Source organism: Manis pentadactyla, chromosome 1 (genome assembly GCF_030020395.1).
Source record: "Manis pentadactyla isolate mManPen7 chromosome 1, mManPen7.hap1, whole genome shotgun sequence".
Taxonomy (NCBI): domain Eukaryota; kingdom Metazoa; phylum Chordata; class Mammalia; order Pholidota; family Manidae; genus Manis; species Manis pentadactyla.
Window position 1 is genome coordinate 25,168,036 of NC_080019.1, and position 18,938 is coordinate 25,186,973.

Below are 18,938 nucleotides of genomic sequence, written 5' to 3' on the forward strand. Positions count from 1 at the left end.
CTTTTATTTGTCAATAGACTATAAGCTCAAGAACTGTTTTTTTCTCCGTATCCCTTGCACATGCCTAGTATGTAATAAGTATTGAATTGTTCAAATGTCTGCTGAGTAAAGAAAGAAACCATAGTTAAATCTTTGAATAATCTGGATGATAAACCAGTCATAATACTGAAGCATTGGGCATTTTCAAGAAGGAAAATTACCAGTGGATAGAAATCTTAGTGTGAGCTTCGTTACAACTATGGAACTTTAAAAGCATCAAGTTAAATACATTGCCAATAATCTTGACAACAGGTATGTTTCCTTTCTACATACTACAAGTTTAATATCTTCAACTATTGCAGAGTTGATGTTTGGTATACAGTGTTGGCTGTTTAACAAATGACCAGTAATTTGAAATGCATTAGTTTGGGGAGTCTTAACATACCATTCTAGGGTTAATTCTTTCTGACTGGTCTTCCCTATCCCAGTAATTTTGTTGTCTCCTGCTGGATTCATTCATTCTTTTGACAAATTATTGAGACCTATGATGTGTCTCAATCCTGGAGATACAGTAGGGAACAAAACATAAAATTCTCTGCCTTCATGGAGGGAAAGACAATAAATAAATCTGATATGATTTCAGGCATTGATAAGTGCTATGAAGAAAATAAAAGCACAATATAGCAATAGAGTAATGATGTGTGTGCACATCTGTGTGTGTGTGTGTGTGTGTGCTCGCGTGCATGTGAACAGATAACACAAAAGAAGAGAGAGTGGTTCTCTCTCCATTTTAACTCGTCCTTGGATGGGCTCAGTGCATTTGGCAGCCTGGGAAACCCAGCCTAATTCTGGCCCATTGAGTGGCTGCACCTGGTGCTCAAGGTTTCAGGGGTAACCCCCTCTATGTGGAAGGCCTTGTGGTGCCGAAGCTGTCACATGATGACAAGCATGGAAAGCACAAAAAGACCATATCCATTAACCAAAGAGTACTTAACAACTCTGCCTACTTCTTTGCCTACAAGCAGAGCTTAATTTAGCTTCTTTGGTAAGACAAGCAAAGCTTACTTGCCCTGGGTCATTCTTGCCTATGCCTCTGATAATCAAAAGCAAAACTTTAAATTATTCCCGCAGTATGAGGTAACCACTAACGCATCCCCTTTCCTTTAGGCATCCCCTTTCTTCATCGCTGTGAAGAATAAACACTCTAGCCTCCTCACTATTCAGCTGCTTTATAACAATGTACCTCTTAGCCAGGTTCTGGTTTGAGTTCTCCTGGTTTACAAACCGTCTTTTTGGTGTGCACCCAATAAACTTCTCCCAGTTACTACTTTAGTGATTCATTGGTTTTATTTCTATTTTTTTCTGAACTTTTGACATTGAGATTCTTTGGAAATTCTTTCCACGTTGACAAATTATACAGGACACCAGATTCTACTGACTTCTCTAAACTGTCTAAGGTTAAAAAAAAGAATGTTAATATTAAATGTAGGATCAAGAATTTAAAAAAGACTTCAACATGCAATCCATTACTTCTGGAGTAAGTCTGCTATACTATTCCAGCCCTAGTGAGTAGTTAATGCCTTGAACTATTCCTATCACCACAGGTTGCCAGGCCACCAGGTAACGAAGCCAGTCCAGGATTTGCCCATACAAAAAGTGTGTACGCTCCCAGCTAAATCTCAGTTAAGGAGGTTGCTCTTATACAGCCCAGTAGCAGAAATATTCATAAATATCATTTGCAAATTTGCAAATATAATAAGCAATTTCATGAGTGGCTAGTTCCTTTCTTGTTAATTATGTGTACTCGTTTAAGAGCCCCTTTCATGATTTTTATTTACCTATGTACCTACCAATGTTATTTACACCTAATTTCCAAAAATAAACAGTGCACAATAAAATCCCAAATTATAAAACAACAATAAAAAGCAAGTGGCACACACTAAAAGTATGTAAGTTCTTAACCAGAATAGTAACATAGGCACAGGGAGAAAAGAGATCACTAGTCATTTTGAAATAGGTGGTTAGAGAAAACACAAAGATTTCTGCTATAACAATAATGAAGTTTTAGACCAAAGAATGCATCCCCAGAAATATTCAACTTTTTTTAAAAAAGGATACGGATTGCTGATCATCCTTCTCAAATCAACCTTCTCTCTGCAGTAAGGGCAAGTCTGCTTTTTACCAACAATACACCAACCTCGGATGCAGAATTCATGAAAACTTAGTCTTCTTGTTAGGGAAGCTTCTGGATGTTAAAAGGCAAGATTTGCTTCATGATGACATAATAGCAGTGATCTATCTGTAGAGTGCAGTAGTGGAGGGTGAGAATGGCTGTCAGACTCAACTGTGCACATCACTACTGAGGGAGATTCTGTAGGACAAAGGAACTCCAGGGTGAGTTTGGAGTCAGAGCTTCATAGCTTTGTGATCCCGAGGCGTTTACTTAGCTTCTTGGCCACACTTGCCTTTTCCTTGCCTCACTTATCACAAGAATGAAATTATATAAAGAATGTGCAAGTGCTTTTTCTACAGCAATATCATATGGAAATGGATCATTGTATCTCCTGCTTCACTGTGCATTTCTCAGGCATTTATTTACCATAGCCTCCCCTAGTCTGCTTCCTGTGTGTTATTCGTACCTGCTATGTAATCAGACTTGTCTTCGGCACTTAGGCAGGTCTGCATTATTTGTGGTCATAAACTTACAAATATTTCCATTAGCTTCATAAGTTTTTCTTCAACTTTTGTATTACTGATAAAGCCAGCTATTTTTTATAGAATATGCACTTAATAAACCTCTGAAAATTCTAGGCACTTACAAATTCATTGGTATACATCTCCTCATCCAGAAAGTTTGACCCTTCACCGCCAAAGCTGAGAGTGAACACTGTTTTCTCACAGCACCAGGGACTCAGTCTTATTAGAACACGTGTCACATTGTATCATTATTTTCTGTGTCCTTACATGTCTCTTCTGGACCATATGCTTCCTGTGGGACTATGGCTCATTCACCTCTGTCCTCAGTATCTTAAGTGATGCCTAAGTGTCTATTTATTGAGTGAATATTTGAAGGAACCACTCAAAACCAATTACTTTTGCATATTCCTTTTCCCAGGTTACACAAATTGTAGATTTGGCAAAATAATTATAATGAGATCCATCCTATTGATTGGTTTTTTTCTACAGTCTTTGATCCCAATCTAGCTTTTTTAGCAAGATCACATGATCTTCTGATTGGCCTGCTACACACCCATGTGAACAGCAATGACTCAGAAGTCCCCTCCCTAACAAATGCAAGATTGTGGAGGTGTAGACAAGTCAAGACCATATGTATACATTAGATATGTGTGCAACTAAGAGTTTCCACTATTTTATGTTCTTGGAATTGGGGTCCCTTTTACAATAGGCTTGGGTAACATAAAGTGGTATATTATAACACAGATTTTGAACCTAAACCCATATAGCCCTTCTTTCAAATGGGCTGGAATACTCCATCTTCCAGTTGGATACAGAGCCAGCATCAAAATGTCCACTTCCTCTTTAATGTTCTCTTTCATCTTCAAAATCTGATGCTGGATAACCTCCATGCTGGCAGAACTGCCCTAGAAAAATACTCGGATTCCTCCCCCTCCTTATCTTCTAATATGACTCATGTTTGCCCACTCTTTGCTAATATCACTCATGCTAAAATGGCCCATTAATAATACTCCCTGCAAAGCAAATTTAAAGGTGACCACATTTCAGATTGCACATGCACACACGTACAACGATCCCTAAGGGCTTTTAAAGGTGGAGAGAGAAAATATTTCCACTTAGAAATGTCAGAGGGGCTCTTATCCAACATTTGAAAAATAAATTGTATTTAAAACTAGGGCCAGACTTGGAAAATTTCTACTTAAGAATGATAGTTTTTTCGGGAAAGTTGTCACACTGAAAAACCACCATAGAACTCCATATATCTTTGTGTTTCTTGCCTTAAAATGTTAGAGCTTAAATGTTGGAGTAAGAGCTCCTATCACATTTCAGATGTATTTAGTCCAGTTTTTTACTTTCAGGACTGAATAAATGGAATCTGTCCAGATTAAACAGAATTGAATTATAGGCACTGCACATCTAGGGTATTACTGCCTGAGTTCAGTGGGCTTCAGAGGCAAAAGACATATGGTTTAAGCACTTACAATGCCAGAGCTTTGAACTGATTGAGTGTATAGCAGTAAGATAAAATTGATACTGTACTATAAAATAAAGATACATTGTACCTTTTTTTCTGTATTTAGAAAAGAATGAAAATACTGATTATTGGCCAACCCAAACAACGTTGGTATCCAGAGTGGGTTACATGCTCAGGCAGAGTAGGTGGCTTTGCTGAGGGCTCTTGACCTCAGCACGGCTCCGCATATTGAGGTCTTCCTCAATGGTTAGTGGGGTTCCCTGGGAATGCTGGTACCCAGGCCCGGGCTTGTCTGGTCCCTAATACCTGAAGATCTCTCAGCCAGTAGATATCTGCTATTTGGAGCAGAACCCATAGACGGAGGAATCAAATGGTTCGAGAAGTGCGTGCTCGAGTTTTGTATAATCTAAGCTGTCCTGCGCTCGGTGGCATTATCCTTTTCCCAAGACCAAAGCTGATACTTGGCGGCCCCTGATTACGACGGCTGACACAGCAAGTTCCTTGGGTTATTTCTAGGCAAGGCTCGCTTCGGTCTCATGAGATTCAGACACAGGGCTCCCCCTGCGCAGCCCTGAGTGTCTCCCCGACTTGAAAGGCCACTGTGTTCTCATTCCCAAACCCCTTCTCTCCCTGCTCCTCCTTGGCTGGCTGTCTGCTTACGGCTTCACCAACGCTCCCGCCAGCATCCTGTGCAGATGCTGCAGCCTTCCTGTCCGTGTGGCCTTAAGATTCCTTTTGAAGAAGGAAATTACTGGGGGAGGAGCAGTTCACTATTCAGGAGGGATTATCAGAAAGTCCTTCCCCACAAAAAAAGAAGAAGAAGAAGATGGGCAGGAGTCAGGCTGAGAGCCAAGCAGGGCAGAGGAGATGGAGACAGCAAGAGAGGGAGGAGCAGGAAGGCGATGAGACGGTCTTCCCTGACTTGCCATTTCACATGCCCAACACTGATCACTTAAAAATTGCCTCCCAACATTGGCCTGATGAAGCCCAGACGGTTTCCCCAGAAAGGATACACATGATTGCATGAAAGCTGGTAGGTGTTTTCAATAAGTCCTTCTTCACCGAGCTCCACTATGATCTTTTGCCCACAGACGGCGCAGATGTTGTCTGACAAGCTCCTGGTGGGCATCCCACTGGCGCTGTAGAACTGTTGGGGGAAATGCACAGAGCACCGTTGGAAAAGGGAGCACACGCCATTCTCTGGACACAGGGAAGCAACTGCCAGGCTTTGGGACCTAGAGTCCTTACCTCTTCTTCACTGGTATACTTTTTCCCACAGGAATGATGGTACAGTTGGGCTAGGGTTCCCGGGCAAAAATCCACTGAACCCCAAAACGGACCCAAAGCACATTGCTAATTATAACCTCCAATCTAATCTCTCCACTGGGGAATCCTTCAAGAAGAATGGCTTTTATCCAGAGCTGTAGTTCAGAGTCCCACAGAGGCTTTTTAGGCTTCCCCCAAGCCTGGCCCTTCCCATTACTCTCCTGGAGACTGGTTCATGGATCTGAAGCAAACCCAGGCACCTGGATATTGCTTACTTCCCGTGTGATGAGAGGGAGCAGATCAGACAAATCCCACTGGGGGGCAAGGCATTTAGAGTTCTGACTTGGGGTCCCTGCACCTTCCCAGTGGTGTGGATGAGGAGCGGTGCCCAACAGTGGCAGCACAGTAGAATCCCTAAGAGGCTTTTGTTAAAATAATTTTAATTGTTTGAGACTTAAAGAAAAGATACAGATATAGTACAGAGTCCCTATATGCCACATATCCAGCTTCCCCTATTAGTAACATCTTACATTGGGAGGGTACATTTGTCATGATTAATGAACCAACATTGACACATTATGAAATAAAGCACATATTTTATTGATGTTACTTAGTTGGGTTTATTTTTTAACCTAATGTCCCTACTTCCAGGATTTATTTAGTTGTCATGTCTCCATAGGTACCTCTTGGAAATGGTAATTTCTTAGACTTTTTTTTTTTTCTTTGACTTTGACAGTTTGGGAGAGTATTTTGTAGAATGAACTTCGTAATTTAGCTGATTTTTTCTCTTGATTATACGGAGGGTATGGGTTTGGGGGAGTAAGATAACAGAAGTAAAGTGCCATTCGTATGACCCCATACAGGGTAACATGACTGTTGATATTGACCTTGATCCCCAGGCTTGAGGTAGTGTCTGTTAGGTTCTAACTATAAAGCTACTCTTTCTTTTACTCCTTTCTACACCTTACTCTTTGGAAGGAAATTGCCACAAGCAGCCCATGTTTCAGGAGTAGGGAGTTGGGCTCCAAGGTTGTATCAGTCAGGGTTCTCTGGAAAAATGGAACCAACAGGATGTGTGTGTGTGTGTGTGTGTGTGTGTGTGTGTGTGTGTAATATACACACACACACACACACATATATTTGGAGAGAAAGTGAGAAAGATTCATTTTAAGGCATTGGGGCTGGCAAGTCTGATACCTGTAAGGCAGCCCAGCAGGCTGTAAACTCTGACAAGAGCTGTTTTAGTTGAGGCAGAATTCCTTCTTCTCTGGGAAATTCCAGTTTTACCCTTTAAGGCATTTGACTGACTGGATGAGACCCACCCATAATATCAAGGGTTGTCTCCTTCCTTTCCAGCTTCACTGAAATCACATCTACATAATACCGTCACAGCTACATCTAGTGTTTCATCAGGTGCCATAGGCTAGCCAGGCGGACACATAAAAATAAACCACACAACCTTCTGAAGGAGGGAGTATCTATGTAAATTATATGGAGTTCTTCTAAAGGAGATTTGTATATTCTCCTCCATTTGCTTATTCAATCATTTATTTCTATCAATATGTTATGACCTACTACTACTACTACTATTTTGTTGCACATATTGATCAAGCTTTGGCCGTTGGGAGCACCTTCATTTGGCTTGTGCATCTCTTTGACATACTCCCATCATTGTGGGTTTGTGTGTGTGTATGTGTGTGTTTTAGCACTTACTTTCTGGCACTACAAAAATAATCAGGCTCATGTTGTATATTCCCTGCCAAGACCTAGAATTAGCTATTTCTCCAAGGAGCCCTGGTTCCTTTTATTGTAGAATGGTATTAGAAACCAAGATGTAGGCATTAGGTGTGCTCATTGCCACTGGGGTGTCATTGCTTCTAGGGTTGCTTAGCTGACAGAACAAGGAAATATATCTGTATATACTAAGATGTGTATACACACAAACATACATATTTCTATGTGTACCCATCTATACCAAGAGACATATAATCTATATTAAGCTGAACATGAGCTTAGAGGGATGTCTTCAACTCTTAACCATTACTACATGGATCAGTCTAGCTTTCTCTCCTTGCTTGTCTGTTACCTTCTGAGACTGAGAAACAGCTCCCACTATTACCATTCATTCATTTACCTAGTTGTCCAATTCCATGTTACATGTATACTGGTGTCATAATTGCTAACCCACAGCCCTCAGGAAACTATTTTATGAACTACAGTGTGGTGCTTATGTTTAGTTCCTCTTGCTTTTATTTTTAGATCTGCACTCATTTCAAAGTTACTTAGGTCAGCACCTTTTCTCCCCACTCCCTTCAGAGAGGTTGTTTCATGTTTGTAATACAATTGGATTCTTTTGTCACAGTCTACACTCTATACTGGCATCCCCTGACATCCTATATGATTTTTTTTTAGATTTATATACATTAAGGGTCACCCTTTCTGCTATATAGTACTATTGATTTTGACAAGTGCAGTGTCATGTATCTACCATTACAGAATCATACAGAACAATTTTACCACCCTAAAAAATTCCCTATGTTTTCCCTATTCAACACTGTTCCCTCCCTAAACCCTTGGTGGCTACTGATTTGTGTATCACCTCTATAGTTGTAACCTTTTAAAAAATGTCATATAAATGGAATCATATAGTATGTAACCTTTTCAGACTGACTTATTTCACTTGGCAATATGCATTTACTATTCAACTGTGTTTTTGCATGGCTTAATAGCTCATTCCTTTTCCTAGGGAGCTTTTAAAAGAAAGCAGATGCATTGGCTCCAGTCCCAGAGATTCTGACTCAGTTATGCAGTGTGGGGCCCAGGCACTGGTGTGAGAGTGGGAGATCGCTGCTCCCCTGCTTCCACCTTACTTCCTTCAGAAGCAAATGCACAAATGCATACACACACTCCCCATCAGTACAAGTCACTGGTGGCTGTGCCAATGGCTTGGGGCAGTGGGTTTTACATATTTGGTAGTTGGGGTGAAGATGACAGAGGATGACAAGAATTTGAAGATTGGTGGGGTGAGATCAGGTGAGAAGTCTCCAGAAAGTTGGTGCCTAAAGATTTGTTTGTCTTGCCAGGTTAAATCTCTTCTTCCTGGTTCACTGGAGAACAGAGACATACAACTCTTCTCTTCCTCTCCTGTCCACAGAAAAGCACAAGAGGCTTGGGGAATTTCTTAAGGGGTATGGTTTCTGTTTTTAGTTGGAGGAACTGGGAATGAAAATGCTCCCTCCTGTGCTGACATCCAGTTGTCCCAAAGATGATACAGGGCAGAGGCATTCCAAAAGGTATCTTGTTCCAGCATTTCACCATAAAAGTTGGATTCCAGGCTCCTGGAGAAGAGTAGGATAGAGCCTACACAGATGAGGAAGGGCAGATAGAGTGGGGATGAAGTCAAGGTCATGTCCACTTAGTCCTGCCCCATAAATGGAGAGAGAGAAGAATGGTCCAGAATTTCACTCTTGTCACTGACACTAATGTTTCCATATCAAATCAGACAGTGTACCAAGAGACTGGTAGAGGACAGAGATGTGGGGTACCTGAAATCACTGGGTCATCCCTGGAGTCCACGGCTTGTACATTTTAAGAGATGTGCATGTTGATGAATGCTCTTAAAATCTGAATCTGGATTCCATCTGTTTTGCCAATGGGTTTCAGCCCCAGGCAAGTTCACTATGGATTCAGTGACACCAAAAAAATGACAACAGAATATTCTTGGGGTGAAAGAGTTTATACCCAACTTTATTCCCCTGGTGGAAGGTCAATCACTAGAATCCCATCTGCTCAGAGCAAGTCTGCATGCAGCAAGCTGGTCTCTGCCTCTGGGCCTCTGCCTCTGCAGCCATCTTGTCTCTGTCCATGGTGGTGCCACCACTCCAGCCTCTGCTCTCCTGCAGCCTTGCAGCCCTGCAGCCATGCAGCAGCCCACAGCACTGGGTGGAGCTCTTTATACAGAGTCAATAACAACATATTGCCCACATGTGTGTAGTGAGCAAGCTGGCCAGGGCCAGGTGAGAATCCTGGCCGTAGGAACCTTCACTTTCTCCACACTCCACCCCTCCAGGATTCTCACCTCTTAATCTATGCATCCTCAATCTTCTGCAATGGTCCCTGTGTGAGAAAGCTGGAACATTGTAATCAAATTCCACAATAACAACAAAGGCTACAACAACTTACAAATAACAAAAATTATGACAAATTATAATAACGCTCAAGTCCGAGGAGATCCATTGCCACCAAGTGGTCATCCTGGCTATTAACCAAAAGGACCACGGGTGGGCCTTACAATACCCACCTTCTCCAACCTCACCAGCAAAAACACAGGCCGGTCTTGTTGCTTTGTCTTTGGCTTCTGCTTCTTCATCCTCAGCGGCTGGAACCACTGCTCTGGTTTCAGTTGTTGCCACAGCTCCAGGAAGAGTCTATTTGACTTTTCCATCCAATTTCTCTCTGTCTGCTCCTGCCTGTATCAAAGCAACCCACATCTGAGTCCTTGTGTTCCGATTTCCTTTTGCTCTTTCATTGCTTGAGCCTGAGGATAGGAGCAGAGCAAGGAGTGCTCCCGACCTGGAGAGGGGGCGGCACCTCTCCTGAGGAACCCGTGGTTGCCAAGTCTTTATTTTCTTTCCGGCTTTCCACCTGCTTTCAACTGGGTGGGGTTTCAACCAAGGAGGGGCTGATGCCTCCGGCACCGGCAGGGCCTCCACCCCGACCTGTTCACCAAACCTCGGCTCCTCCTCCATTTCTGGGGCTGACGGCTCCACTGCATCCTTCATCTGCCCCACGGCACCTGGCGGCCTGCACTCTAGTGCTTCTCGGGCTGCTTCTTGAGCTGCCTCTTCTCAGGCTACCATGACATCCTTCACCATTTCCACAGCACCTTGTGGTGAAGCCATTTCAATTATCAACAATTTTTTTACCGCCTCTACGGCACCTCACAGTGCTCATTCTAGGGCTGCCTCTTCTTGTGCTTCCTGCAAGAGGGCGTGTTTCTTCCTGATGGCCTTTCTCAGTACTGTGAGGAAAACCACCCCACAGTTCCAGCAGCCTCACGGGCACTCTGTTTCTTTAATGAATTCCCTGTTTTGCCGATGGCCAACTTTACTGCCTCCACCCCTTCCCAGTACTGGGGTGGGGCCCAGGCCCCTAGGAGGCAAGCCCCTCAGAACACATGTGTATTGGGGGACACTCGGAGGTCTCTGCAGCCACAGGCGCAGCCCGCTGGAACACTTCCCATGGGGGCAGTCTGTTCGTTCTTTGGTCTACAGTGCATCCTGTCAATGTCGCCAATTGTCTTGCCAATGGGTTTCATCCCCAGGCAAGTTCACTATGCATTCAGTGACACCAAAAAAATGACACCGGAACATTCTTGGAGTAAAAGAGTTTATACCCAACTTTATTCCCACCGTGGCAGGTCAATCACTAGAATCCCATCCCCTCAGAGCGAGTCTGCAGGCAGCAAGCCGGTCTCTGCCTCTGGGCTTCTCTAACCACACAGCCGTCCCAGTCTCTGTCCCAGTGCTGCCACCACTCCAGCCTCTGCTCTGCTCTCCTGCAGGCTTGCAGCTGTGCATGTTGCCCAGAGCACAGGGCAGAGATCTTTATATAGAGTCAATAATGATGCATTGCCCACACGTGTGTAGTGAGCTAGCCAACCAGGGCCAGGTGAGAATCCTGGTCATAGGAACTTTCACTTTATCCACAGATGCCTTATTGACCAATCACTTTATATAAATAAGAAATGTAGTTTCCAATTAGTTAACAAAGACTATTTTTGATGCAAGGAGAACACAGGGAGCAGTTGGGCTTGGAGGATCAAAAAAGACTTATTTATTTCTGAAAATGGAGGCAAATGTATAAGATGAGACCATTTCTCCATGTGCCATACACAAGTGGTTTCAAATAATGAAAACAACATACTTACCCCTATAGTAGAAGCCATGTAATCTGAGCAGATCTCTGCAAAGTCTCTCCCCATTATGCCATAGTAGAGGCCATAGAACAAGGACACAATGCCAAAATCCATGGAATCTCTAGCCTTGATTCTATTGAAAACAACAGTGTAAGGAAATAAGGAATGTGGGGGCTGACATTTGGGGGCCGGGAAGAGCTGCAGCTTAGAAAACATTTCCTGCCATGGTATCTAACAGAACCTTGGGGCTATGTCCTTTTTTTTATTGATTTGTGTAGCTTTCCTTTTTTTTTTTTTTTGGTGGGGGAAGAATTTTAAATTCCCCTCAAATTTTACCACTCAGTGCTAAGTGGACAAAGTAATTTTGGAGAGAGTCTTCAAATACTTCTTAAGACTTGAGTGCTTAGTCTGACTGACTCAACTCACTGTAACCAGTGATTCTTGAGCTCAAATGTGCTTAGAAAGATCCCAGAAGCTTGTAAAAATCTCTATATCCTGGCCAAACCCTAGGCCAGTTACATCTGACTCCCTGGGCTAGGACCTGTGCAGCAATATTTTTGGAAGCTCTCCAGACTCCAGGTGATTCCAATGGGCGGCTAACATTAAGAACCTCTTTAATAGAGCAATGGTTCTCAGCACTAAATATAGATTAAAATCATGTGGGAAGATTTAAGACCATAGGGACATAGGAATTCTAATTTAAGTGGCCTGCGGTGGGGTCTGCACAACAGCGTTGTTTAGGAGCTCCTCAGGTGAGTCTACAATACAGCTGGGGCTGAGAACCCCTGCTATCAAACCTAGAGTTTACAGAATGCTTTCAAATACTTTACTTACCTAACAAATATTTGAGATAGATATGATTATCCCAATTTTGCATTTGAAAAAGTGGAAGTTCCCATGGCCAGGATCTTCACCTTACCCTAATCTACTGATGATGTAATTGGCCTACTGCTAGGCAAATGCTTACACACCTGTTGGCAATAAACCAATATTGCCTGTGTTGCTATATAAAGAGCTCTGCCCAGTGTTTGGAGCAGAGGCAGAGCCTGGAGAGCTTGGAATGGAGGCAGAGGCCAGTTTGCTCTGGATGCAGATGGGATTCTACTGCTTGACCTACCATCACGAGAATAAGGCTGGGTATAAACCCTTTTACCCTCAATGTTCTGTTGTCATTTTTCAATCTCTCTGAATACAAAGTGAACTTGACTGGGGCTGAAACCCTCAGGTGAGACACCTAGAAAAAATGATTTGATTAACATGATGTGGGGAAAATGGAAGTCCCTATGGCCAGGATCCTCACATGAACCTTAACTCCTTGATGATGTAACTGACCTGCTGCTAGGCTACTGCTTCCACACCCAAGGCAATAAGCTATTACTGACTGAGTCACTACATAAAGAGCTCTGCCCAGTGCTCTGCTCAGAGGCAGAGGTGAGGGAGGATTACAGACCTGCAGACCGTTGAATGCAGATGTAATTCTAGTGCTCAACCTATCACGGGGAGAACAAGCCAAGTAATAAACCCTTTGACCCGAAGAATGTACCCTTGTCATGCCTCGGTCTCACGGAATCCAGTGAACTTGTCCGGGGCTGAAACCCATTGGTAAGACACATGACAATTGGTACAAAACAAAACCAGTAATCAAGCTCAAATTTTGAGGCTCTCTGCTGCTACATCATAGTTGTTATGTATTAATAAAATGTTTTTGCAAGTCAGAACATATTTCAAATGTAAGATTATCAATGATAACCCCCAGCCCTTTTAAAGGGAATCATTTCTTTAAAAAGTGAATAATTCACCCCTAATTTAATTTCTGAAACTTAATCATTGCACATTTGTTTTGCTCTGTCAACAGTCTCAAATATTAGTGATGGGCCTGGGCAGATCTGATTGAATCCAGAAGGAAGTAGAAAGTGGAGAGGAGCTGGGTGGGTACTCTGCCTTGGGAACTTCCTGGTTGTTTCTGTGCTCTGTTACTTTGAGGAGGAAATGGTAAAGGCAGAGAGCTTTGTAGACCTCAAGGGTACAGATCATTTGGTGATGTGAATTTTGGTGGTTGGGAATGCCAACTTAGTGGCTTTATCCTTTCAAGATTTGCCTGAGTATACTTGAGAATTAGGATGATGGGGAAGAATAAAGATGACCTTCTTTCCATGTCCAGGAATGAAGGTATCCATAATCTTAATGGCAAAAAATTAGTAGCAGACTGTGGTTGCACAGAAAAGAATCTTAATACAAAGATGATCAACAACACTAAAGAGTTCCTTCTCAACCTGAAAGGTTAAGTTCTTGGGGTGCCTCATTATAGGGGAATTCATGGTTAAGAATCTTAAAGTCTTACAGATAATAGTCTTGGGACAACCATAGCTTCAAGCGATTTCATAAAAGTCCTTATGAATATTTTTACATTCACTAAAATAAAGTAGTATAGATAGTATGCTGAAAAAAGAAGTCAGTGTCTTTCTGTATCTTAATGAGCAATAAGGGGTTTGTACAACTACTTTCCATCTCTTTCCTGACAGGAAATGGTAGGAGCTCCTGCTCTGAAAATTTTATGAAATGCTTTAAGATCAGGTTGCCATAGGAAGAGTCCTTTCCCCCAGGGATGACTCTCCTTCAATTGCCTTCCTTATTTTATGAGTTAAGGGTTGCCGATCTCTGCCTTTCAATTTCTATTAAGGTCCTAGAGGTTTAGAGAAACTTTGATGTGGGAGATAACCTGAGGAATTTTTATTTGAGTTGGACTCCACAGCTGTGCTTAAGTCTTGAGTTCCCTCTCCAGACCACGGGCTGATTGCACAGCCTCAGCGCTGCCCACGAGGACCACATCCACAGCACATCTCAGCAGCCTTCCTGGGGGGAGCTCAGTTCTGAGTCAGATATCAAATTATCCTGATTTCCTTTATTTCTCCCAAGATTTTCTCGCCCTGTTATCTCTTTATCTCTCTTTCAGTTTCTAAGCACTGAGCTTCCTCCTTTTCCAAGTGTCTCCAGCAAAAGGGATCACGGACGCCAGAAACGAAATTCTAGAGCAGTGCTGATAGAAATATAGTTTGGACATATATAAAAAATTAAAATTTTTCTAGTAGCCACATTAAAAAGGTAAAAAGAAACCGATGAAATAATTTCACCAGTATGTCCAAAGTGCTATCATTTCAACATACAGTCAATAAAAAATTATTTTTTCACACTGTTTTTGAAATCCAGTGTGGTTTTTATACTTACAGCATATCTTATTTCATATTTTATGTGCTCAAAGTCACAGGAACTAGAGGCTACTGTACTGGGTCAGCATAGTTTTAGAGGTTTTAAGGAAGAAGCAGAAGGAGATGACACTTCAGGAATGTTTTTGCTTTGGTAAGTGTTATTCTACCACATATGTAGGCTTACTTTTAATGGTGATGTTTTAAATTTGAAGATCAAATATAGTTTCTCTTTAATGCTTACAACTTCTAAAGCAATATCTTATTCTGTATGAGTTTCTCTTACTTCTCTAGTGGCTTCTCCCAACGACATCTACGTACCAAGGATATCTACTATAAACAATGTGTCATGGAACATTATAGAGCCAAATGCTCCCAGATACAGTGAACTTGAACCAGCTGAATATTATAAGCAATTTAAAACTGAAGATATTAATGTTTTAACAGAGGTACTTACTTGAAAAATAAATTGAATCCACACATTGTAAACATGATAGCCAAATAACCCACAACACCGAATGCATAGCTGAGTTTGTAGATCAGAAGAAACCATTTGTAGACCAATCTGTGGAGGGTAAAATGGGGGGAAACGCAGAACATGATATGTTATAAAGTATTTTATTTTTTTTCAAAGATTGTTATAAGTCAGTTTTTAGTTTCTGGAATTCAATTTATTACAGAATATACAGAACATAAGTGTATCAGCTAAACTCAGTAATTTTTTATTATAATGTCATAGGGCAGTCTACAAACAGTGCTGTCCTACACATGTGTTTCTATGCATGTACAGGCATGAGTTCATGGTAATTTATCTCTGTTCCTCCTGTTAGAAGGCCTTCAGGAATGGATACCCTACTGGGGACCCTGCCACCCCTTCTCTCCTTTTCTCATTTGGCCCTGGGGTTAGCTTAGAGTGCGTTTGGCAGCCATAGCTTGGAGGCAGGCAAACGATGGGAAATGAGCGGGATCTCCTCCAGCAGGGATTTCTCTGCCCTCCTGCTCCTTTGCCCCTCTGCGCCTCCGCTCCCGACCCCAGTGCAGATCCCATCAGCAGTGGGCCCCGCCCCCTCTCTCTCCTCTGCACCCGAGAGCCCCGCCCCCAGCTCTGGGAGGGGCCCCAGGGGCGTTCAGCCGCGTTCTTTCTGCTATGTGGACGGGACCGGGGCCATTTGGTCTGAGGGGGAGAGCACGGGGTGAGGGGTGAAATGGAGGTCACCTGGGAGGGGGCCCTGTGCCCAGGTGGTTTCCCACATCTCTGGCAGTAAGAACCTTAGCAGAACAGCAGAGGGCCATGTGGCTGCTTCACACCTGGGGGGATGTGGGAAGAGGCCGGGCGCTCAGCTCCGTTCCCGGTGCACCATGTACAAGGCTCTGCGCTCTGCTGGGAGGAGGGGCCGCTGGGGGCTGGCCTTGGAGCCCAGAGGAAATAAGGGGGTGCCTGGGCCACCCTGACCGCGTGAGTGAATGTTGCTCTCGAGGGCGCCAGGAGGTCCTGTTGGCACCTCAGCCCTTTGTCTCCACATTCTCCTCAAGCCCCTTTCCTGCCTTTCACACCAAACTGCATTTAGAGTCACTCCAGAGACTGGACCCCACCCTCTCACCTCCACCAACGGAACCCTGACCCCAGTTCTCTCACCTGCCCCAGCCTCCTCCCTTCTGGAGCCACCGCACCAAATGCCTAAGTTCCAGCACATTCCTGATGGAATGTTGTGATGTTATTTTTTAAAAATGCCCTGCTTCACTGAATTCCAGGCAGAAGGGACCTTCTGAACATGAAATAGGCTTAAACAGAGGTTCATGGGCTAGCCTGAGAAATGAGTGGCCATTTACAGCATTTCTGTGGCTCACACCTGGGGGCTGCCTGGGCGGCCTGCCACGGGAGGGGTTGGCAATGAGGCACTACAGGGGGCCGGAAACTCACATGGGCTGCAGGGGGTGGCCCACGGCAAGGTGAAGCTGCGTCATCTCTAAAGGGGCCTGCGGGGGCTTTGGGGGTCTTTCTGTACAGTGACTCCTTGGGCCGTTGGGCCGTTTGATTTGCCAGCTCCCAGCAGTTTGGATCATTTGCTCAGGGCAGCCAGAGAGAGGCAGAAGTGTACGTCACTGAGAGCGGTGATGATGGGAAGGTGGCCAACTCTGAAAGGATTTCCCCTTCCGCCCCACAACACCGGCTGGCACCAGAGGGCAGTTCCTGGAATCCACACATACTCGATATTCCTTCTCTGCCTCGAGGGGGCCCCATCAAGGTTGTGGCAACACTGAGGTGTTCCTAACCATTTTTTAAAGTGCAGGGTTTCTCTGTGCTCCATGGTTTGGTGATGTCATTAAGCTGCGGGGAGCAGGGGCTTTGCATCCCAGTAGTCTTTGATTTGGTTTGATTCTGGGCTCCCTCGCTTACTGCCTGTGGGACCTTGACCACCCCACTTAGCACTTCTTCTTATGATTGCTGCATTTATAAAGGAAGAATAAAAACACTAGCTCCTAAAATAGTTCTGAAGATTATATGAGATAATGTATTAATGTTTAAAAGACTCGGCACATTAAATGCTCTGTATGTCATGTCATTATTATGGATATATTTCCAAACTGTATATATGGATATATTTCCAAATTGCTCTCCCCCTCCAAATCTTCCTGCTTATTGGTGATACAAGTTTCTAGAGCACCAAAGTCCAAAACTCCCTTGCTACTCAGATTACACTAGAAGGCAGATAAGCCAGGTCAGCAATTGTATTAGTGCTTTGGAGTCTCCACAAAGGAAAGCTTGGCCTTGGGTTGGAACTGATGTGGTCAGGCCCAGCAATTTGTGGCTGGCGTGTGGCCTTTTTTCGAGCCTGAACATTACCTGACAGACAACGCAGCTCTGGTGGAGAGGAAACTCACTTCCCCTTCCCTGTTACTCTGACCTACAGCGATGGCTAGGCGCACTCTGGGGGGGAGCAAAAGCCCGTGTTTAGAGGGTGTTGGTGCCAGAGACCACTCCCCTTGGGCTTGCTCCTGCACATGCGCGTTTACTCTGACCAGCTGTCTTAGCCTGTGATGAAATCCTCCACTTTCATATGGAAAATACCTAAAACAGGACACTATAATATGACGATTAAGCAAAGATCAATAAAGATCTTTAGGACCTATTACCTCTCATAAACAGGAGCTTCTTTATTCAGACTGCTTTTCTAGAAGAAATGGGGACGTAATTAGCCTCTCCTATTGTTTTTCTCTCAAATGGCAGCCAGTTTGGCTTAAAATATTAGTGGAGTGCGACGGCGGTCATAGTACGCCTGGTGCCGAAGCTGTGCAAGCAGGAAGAAGCTGAAGTGAATATACTGTGGGCGTGAGCAGCAGAGGGCAGAGACCCTGACCGTGGGAGTGGGAGGTGAGCCATGCAGAGCAACGGGGCAAAATTTGGGGATTTCTAATCAGGGTTTCTCTGATTAAATGAACTGATCTGCACAGAAGTACTGCATTTAGCTAGGGTAACTCATTATACAGTGGAAAAGTGAACAGTTCCTTTTAAACACAATATAGATTATATCCAGGGGATGAAAGCAAGTACATTTTGATTTATCCGAAATTTAGATCACTTTCACAAGTCTTATATATCTACTGTTTTTTAGGACAAGGAGTGCCACATGTCCATTTGCTAATGGGTAAACAGGTCCTGAGAAGGCTGTCTAAAACCCCAAATTGGCCAGTGTAGAAACTTTGCTAACAGCACCCCGATGCTCTTTCCAAGCAGGGTTAAATGAAAACACTCATAAAACCTGAATTCACTTATTTGAAGGTCAATCTTTATCACTGCATTTATTATCTGATTTCTCTCACTGCATGTTTTTCTTTATCCGAAGTAGAAGGAAAAGTTGATACTTGTCTCTCCTACTTTCTACAGGATTAAAAATATATCTGAATGCTAAATAATCACAAAGATATTTCCCCAAGGTTTATGTCTTCTTTTTCCAAAGACAAAAATTTGACATTGTGTTATTACCATTTAACGCATTACACATTTTCTCTTTACCCCGTGTCAGTTTTACCTGGATTCGGATTCAGATCTTGCCTATAGAACAAGTAGAGTGAGAATAAATTTGTGGGCACATTATGAGATTATAAGCACTTTGGGAAGATGTGTGAATGAGATGATGGACTTTTGTGAAATATCAAGAGGTTGGCAATGTTAATTCAAATGATTATTGGAATAGTAAAGTCTCATTTGTTATGAGAGTAATAAGTTGTTCATTACTTTTGATTTATCAGACATAAAATAATATACATAGTTGTTAGACATACAAACTTCTAACTCTTGCTGTATTATAAAACATGTGTAACCCAATTTATAGTGCAGTAGAACAAAATGCTGAGCTAAAAATAAGCATGCAAGTAGTGCTCTAGAAAATTTAAACACCAG

The 18,938-nt window shown here is 43.2% G+C and overlaps 1 protein-coding gene across 2 annotated transcripts in view; it reads right to left on the reverse strand.

The window, feature by feature from the left end:
- Window positions 1-536: 536 nt before the first annotated feature.
- Window positions 537-18,938, reverse strand: part of RNF175 (ring finger protein 175) — a 45,549-nt gene continuing 27,147 nt past the window's right edge. The window contains exons 5-9 of one of the 2 annotated variants that reach the window (XM_036887935.2): window positions 14,994-15,101; window positions 11,346-11,466; window positions 5,164-5,297; window positions 2,098-2,199; window positions 537-1,651 (exon numbers count right to left, since the gene is read on the reverse strand). In XM_036887935.2, the coding sequence (XP_036743830.2) occupies window positions 1,531-1,651; window positions 2,098-2,199; window positions 5,164-5,297; window positions 11,346-11,466; window positions 14,994-15,101 (586 nt within the window). In that variant the 3' untranslated portion in view covers window positions 537-1,530. The remainder of the gene's footprint in view (window positions 1,652-2,097; window positions 2,200-5,163; window positions 5,298-11,345; window positions 11,467-14,993; window positions 15,102-18,938) is intronic. The other variant, XM_036887936.2, reaches the window with a different exon arrangement.